The sequence below is a fragment of the Quercus lobata genome, unplaced genomic scaffold, assembly GCF_001633185.2.
Source record: "Quercus lobata isolate SW786 unplaced genomic scaffold, ValleyOak3.0 Primary Assembly Scq3eQI_135, whole genome shotgun sequence".
NCBI lineage: Eukaryota > Viridiplantae > Streptophyta > Magnoliopsida > Fagales > Fagaceae > Quercus > Quercus lobata.
The window spans coordinates 1-6,631 of NW_022154950.1; the positions used below are offsets into that span (position 1 = coordinate 1).

Consider the following 6,631-nt stretch of genomic DNA (forward strand, 5'->3'; position numbering starts at 1 on the left):
TGGACCATCTGCGTGCTACAAGAAGAAGAAGACAACATTCTTCAGAGACTTCACTAAAAAAATAAAAACAAAACCAGGACTCCTTTTTTTCCCCTTTTATCTCCACGTACAACTCTGAGAACGTGCGAACCACCACCTTGTTTTGTATCATAAAACTAACTAAAGCTACACCTACACCTGAAAAAAAAAATAATAATAAATAAATAAATAAATAATTAAAAAAAAAAAAAAAAATTCTCCTAGGATCACCAACCCCCGAATTTTAGGCACCGTTTTGGACAATGCATGCTGCATTCAAGTGACGAATAACATGCACTAGTGAGTGGTGAGTTGGCTACCTTATTTCCTTTTTTGACTTGTTTCACCTCAAAAGTTAGGTTCTTTTGAGATGAGGGTTTTTTTAGCAGATTGTGACCTGGTTATGTTGGTTGAGCTGTTATATATATATAACGTTTTATCTTATCCTAAAATGACAAATTTATTCACAAATGCAGAAATTGTATAACTTGCAACTTTTATCTTGGAGCAGGCCTTAATTATAAAAGTATTTAGGAGGCATCCAAATTATGCTTTATAGGCTTTAGGCATGCACCTTCTTAAAATATGAGTTTAGGTGTTGAAAGCATTATCCAAACTCCAAACACTATATTTTAATTGAACTTTATTTTGTCCTCCTTCTTCCACCAAACTGAATGATGCATGGGTGAAATTTATAATTGTGCAATTTACATAAAATAAAGAGGAAGCAACCCTATGTGGTTAATTCTTCGGTCCTAAAAAGTTTTTATAGCTTTTGAATGTAATTTGTGGTGTATGTTTGTATTAAAACTTAGAACTGCTTTATTCTCTGTCTTTTATCAGTTTTTGTTTCCAAAAAAATAAAATAAAATAAACTTTGTGGTTAAATCCACACCTTTAGTAATTGTAAACTTTATAGAAAACTAATCCGATGCCTCCCAAGTGGGTTTATGTGGCAATATTCCCTTTTCAATGTTCTCAAGCAGACAAGCAGTCATTACTTAAAGTTATGATTTAAAAAACAGTTCTTTTTTTTTTTTTTTTTTTTTTTAGCACATTTAAAAAACAGTTAAATCATTAGAATAATAACAACAAGAGAGTTCTACGATGCACTCGAAAATGAAACGTAGCTAAAGCAAATGAACTAATGATCACCACTTATCGTTTTCTAGAAATCATTTAATATAGTAGTATTATTTATATGAGGACGGTAGAGATTATGAGTTTTGAATATACTTATCTATACATAAGTGGAATTTAGGCACCGCTCAACATACTAAATCCTAACCGGACATGTACCTAGTGGTATCTTTCTATACACAAGTGCATGTGGTTCAAGGTGTGGCTGGGTCGAGCAGCACAAGAGTGTAGATTTTTATAAAAGTTAAAAATTAAAATTTAAAAAAAAAAATTAAAAAGAAGGCATTAAGTTCCCAATTTTTACCTATTTTAAGAGTTTTTTACTGAATCAAATTGATGTCCAATTTCAAGTTGAATCGGTCAAGTCGGTCCAGTTTTTAAAACTATGGTTAATATAATATATAGTTGATCCAAACATATAAGCCTAATTTTTTGAGTTCCATATATAGCGTGGATGACCGCTTTGAGTTCCATATATATTTTCTCATTCTCATGGTTTCTTTTATTAATTGATTTTATTGATAATTCCTTTATTTCACAACACTTACAAAGTACAATCCATGTTTATCTTTAACTAAAAAACAAACTCCAAATGTTACATCATCCGAAATAAAACAAGAATAACTATAGTTTCTAATAATAAAAGCCAATTGTAATCGAAGTAATTAAAATTCTCCAAACCTCTATCTTCATGTTCTACCAAGCCCAGCCAAGCTACAACTCTCAATTCAACCTTAATATGAAGGTTATCAATGAAAGAGTGAGTTATACGGAAAATTATTGTGTACTTTCGGAGTACTATAAATACGTATTCCCTCCTCTCATATATATAATGAGTCTCACTAATTAAATTCATGATGGGACTCACCATTCATGTGAGAGGAGGGAGTAGCATTTATGGTATTCTAAGAGTACCTAATAATTTTCCGAGCCACACAGTCTAATAAATAATTGTAGACAACATATGACGGAATAGAGCTCAAGTTGCACAAGAATATTTTAAATTTTCTTATGAATGTAGAAGTCTCACATATAGTTCCAAAACGAATAATTAATGAACCACTTAAATTTAATTCATAACCATTCAAGATCTTTTTATTTTATTTTTGCTGTGAACCATTGAAGATCTTAAAATCATTAAAAAGCACATAAAAATTGATCATTATATAGGGGCCGTATGGAATTGTTGTAAAAAGTAGAGATTTAAACGTAGAGTTTTAGTTGCATAATTTTTTGTGATAAAATGCTTAAACTGAAAAGATCTTTAACAACTCTGAGTGTTTGGAAAATTACAGTATTAAAGTAATTAGAACTGTTGTTACTTTAATTTAATACTGTAATGTGCCAAACACTCTAGTTGTTAAAGATCTTTTCAGTTAAAAAGTAATTAGAACTGTTGTTTCTGATAAAAAAAATATATTATATATAATTAGAACTGTTAAAAACTTTTTGGTAACCAATTGTTAAAGAGCTATTAATGACAGAAATGAGAAATGACAACAGAAGGTAATGGCTTAATTAATTAGTTAATTATAAATCTTTGAACTTTGATAAATGCCCAAATCATACCAGCGTTATAGCATTTTAATTATAAAAAAAATTCAACCACACTTAAGGCTTACCTTCAGAAGTTCTTTTTTTAATATAAAAAAAAAAAAAAAAAATAGCCTTCACAAATTAATTCCGTCTATAATATTACTTCTTGGTGATGCCCAATCATCTCATTCACCAGTGCAAAAGAAAAAGTATGTTAAGAAACAATTTTATTAGATCTTTCTCCCATAACGTGAGAAATTATTATGTACTGTCTCCTTTCACATGAATGATAGGTCCTACTAATTAAATTTATGATGAGACCCACTATTCATGTGAGAGAAAGAAATATGCATTTATAGTACTCCGAGAATACCTAATAATTTTTCCTCGAGACTGTTATACCATGTAGTCCTCCTCCCATTCTAAATGAAAAAGTCATTCTTGTCCTTTACTAATTTAACCACCGAATGAAGGATGTCCTAGTAAATTACAACCTAGTCAAGGCTATTTCCGTGATAACACACTATATAAACTGCTTATATAACTACGTACCGTACCCCTTGTATCAACTCTCAAGTCTCTTAAGCATAGTTTGCTAAAGCTCGTCATACTAGTAGGAATTCTCTCTTCTCTGAGAAGGCTTTCTAAGAAGGAAAAGAACAGTTCAAAGAGATGAAAAAATACAAGAGTTTATCTCTTCTCCTTTTTCTATTCTTTATGGTCACATTATTCTCCAAAATTTCAGTTGAGGCAAGAAACAATCACATTAGGAATTCCAAAACTCGTAAGCACCAAAAAGATAAGAGTGGCAATGGCAACACTCATTTTCCTAGTCCTGCACCAGCCCCTCTTCCTCATCGCGGTTCTAATCCCAACCCGTCTAGCAGTTTTGATCTTTTTTCATTTGGAGCTAAAGGTGATGGAGTTTCCGACGATTCTAAGGTAATTAACAAAAAATTGTTCGTTTGTGCTTATGTGAATTTGGAAATTTATTGACGCTCCTCGTCTTACATGAATAGTGGATTCGCTTGTATTTAGTGGTTTGTATGATTCTAACTTTCTTGAGCATGTAACCAATCAAGCAGGCACTCCTAGCAGCATGGAAAGCTGCATGCAAGTTTCCTGGGGCTACAATAGAAATCCCATCAGGATTCAATTTCCTCATCAAGCCCATAACTCTTCAGGGTCCTTGTATGCCTCACCTTGTTCTTCAGGTTTTGCTTTCTCTTCTTTTAATCTCATTTTACTAACTCTAAAGCAGAATCTTCATAATAATTACAGAAATGGAGAAAGATAACAAGAATATTCTCTTTTTCATTTAAGTAATATATTATTTTGTCTTTATATTATAACAATTTACAACTAAATGCTTAAACGTACAAACCTAATGCAAGTGGAATTCCAACAGATAGATGGAACTCTCTTAGCTCCTCCCAAAGTTGGTTCGTGGCCAAAATCCAGTTTATTTCAATGGATTAATTTCAAATGGGTCCAAAACTTTACCATTCAAGGCACTGGTACTGTTGATGGCCAAGGCTCTAACTGGTGGACTACCTCTCAAATTCTTTATACTCAGGTTAACACTTAGCATTAACTTGTTTATACTTTCACATCAACAATGTGCAGAAGATTATATAGCATCTAACCTCTTTGTGATGTTGCAGAAAAAATCCAATAACATTCCAGATCTCAGACCAACAGTAAGATTCACTTTATTTTCTCAGTTTTATTATTTGATCACGTATATATACATTATTTTCCTATTAAAAATTTGTAGGACAAGTTCTGATTTTGATCTTCTTAACATTGTCTTTCTCCAATTCAGGCTTTGAGATTCTATTCTAGCTATGATGTCACAGTAAGCAACATCAAAATCATAAACAGTCCACAGTGCCACCTAAAGTTCGACAGCTCTAAGGGTGTCAAAGTTAACAATATTACAATTTCTTCGCCAGAAGATAGCCTAAACACTGATGGGATTCACCTACAAAACACCCAAGACGTAGAAATTCAGCATTCTAGTATTGGATGTGGTAAGAACCACTGATTATAATTAGAAATTATTTCCATTTTTTCCCCCCATAAAATATAGGAAGACTGAAAAGGCTGGTGCCCCAAACTTTGTACCTAACTAACGGTTGCACTTTACACACAAGGTAATGTTTAATTATGAAATTAGTCAGGTTCCCATGATGTGATATACTAAAAAAGACCCATTACATAGTACATACCTGACGAACATAAAGTAAACAACTTTATCTAAATTTTGCACTAAGACTTAATTAAATATGTCTTGCTCTTAGGCTTTTTAGAATTGGAGAACAGAATATGCCTTTTATTATTATTATTTTTTAATTCTTGAGTCACCCCCATATACCAATTTAAGAAGCATACGAACTTCAAAGGTAACTGTCTTAGTAAGAATGATTGGTTGAAGTGTTCTTTTAAACCGTAAACTGCCACTAAACTAACTTTTGAATAAAGCGGGGAGCAAAAGGTACTGGCACAACTAACTTTTTCTTTTGCAATTCTATGGGCTCAGTATTAACTATTAAGTAATTTATGATGCCCATACTATTACACTGTTAATTAACATTCAGATTAGTATTCTAATTAAGTCTGGGCACTCTTTTGACAGGGGATGATTGTGTATCCATACAAACTGGTTGCTCCAATGTCCATGTTCATCATATTAACTGTGGCCCTGGACATGGTATAAGGTAAATCAATATATATTATTATATATATTACCTTTTATATTCATTATAAAAAAAATAAATAAATAAACTCTTATATTACTATACAAAACAGGAATATAGCAGATTAAAAATAAAATACTTAAACATAAATTTTTTTATAGAAAAAGTTGCCCACAAACTTGGTTGTAACTAATGGCTACAATTCCTATTAAAAAATATAAAATTTAACCTTTAATTTAATATTTATATACTCATGTATCTTTCTTATCTTTTTTTTCCCTCCCATATTTGCAGCTTAGGAGGACTAGGGAAGGACAAAAGTGTTGCATGTGTCTCCAATATAATTGTGGAGAATGTCTCAATTCAAAACACTCTATCAGGAGTAAGGATCAAGACATGGCAGGTATGGAATTATCTTATGAAAAGTATTGACTAATTGTTTAGATTATGAAGGCATTTTATTTATTTTCTAACATTATATTCATTTTTCGATTCCTATGATCAGGGGGGCATTGGATCTGTCAAAAACGTATCATTTACCAATGTTCAAGTTTCTGATGTTAAGGTACCAATAATCATAGACCAGTTCTATTGTGACAAGAATTTCTGCAAGAACCAAACAGGAGCTGTGGCAATAACTGGTGTTAAGTATGACCAGATAGTTGGGACTTATTCAGTGCAACCAATTCATCTCGCATGTAGCAATGACATTCCGTGCACTGGCATTGATCTAATTGATATTCAGTTGAAGCCTTCGCCACGCTATCGAGGTTTTCAACAGGGTCTGTGTTTGAACTCTTATGGGAAATCAAGTGCTCCATTGGTTCCTTCAAGCATAGATTATTGCTTAAGGAATAGTGGTGGTTCTGTCAACAGAATAGAAAGATCACATGATAATGTGTGTTGATTAAAATTAGTTTAGGTTGTTTTATTGTAGCTGCTTCTTCTTCTTCTTTTTAAGTTGTTTTCTTCCCTTCTGCAATATTTTAACTGTGAGAAGGTGATGGTCTAGTGCAATGTAATTCGGTTGGTCAATGAAAGAATAAAAATATATTCTCATCTATTGAATATGTTTTTTTTTTTTTTTTGGTTGCACTTAAAATTAAAAAGAATAAAAGAAAGTTCAGAATAGGTTAACGGAGAGACCTAAATGTGAAATAGACCTGCATATTATGGGATAACTTAAATGAAGATTATGCCTTCACCAGTTCTGCAAGGAACACAACTATAATGTTAAT

General features: G+C 32.0%; 1 protein-coding gene across 1 annotated transcript; it reads left to right on the top strand.

Annotated features, from left to right (window-relative positions):
* The first annotated feature begins 3,366 nt into the window (after positions 1 to 3,366).
* LOC115973620 (polygalacturonase At1g48100-like) lies at positions 3,367 to 6,300 on the top strand. Its single transcript, XM_031093878.1, has 8 exons — positions 3,367 to 3,636; positions 3,780 to 3,908; positions 4,103 to 4,270; positions 4,359 to 4,394; positions 4,520 to 4,727; positions 5,333 to 5,414; positions 5,688 to 5,796; positions 5,899 to 6,300. The coding sequence occupies exons 1-8, from the start codon at positions 3,367 to 3,369 to the stop codon at positions 6,298 to 6,300; spliced, it is 1,404 nt and encodes a 467-aa protein (XP_030949738.1).
* Positions 6,301 to 6,631: the final 331 nt, after the last annotated feature.

Coding starts and splice junctions, on each gene's coding strand:
- LOC115973620 (XM_031093878.1), top strand. CDS start 3,367: ATGAAAAAATACAAGAGTTTATCTCTTCTCCTTTTTCTATTCTTTATG. Junction 4,395..4,519: donor TTCCAGATCTCAGACCAACA/GTAAGATTCACT, acceptor TCTCCAATTCAG/GCTTTGAGATTCTATTCTAG. Junction 5,797..5,898: donor TAAGGATCAAGACATGGCAG/GTATGGAATTAT, acceptor TCCTATGATCAG/GGGGGCATTGGATCTGTCAA.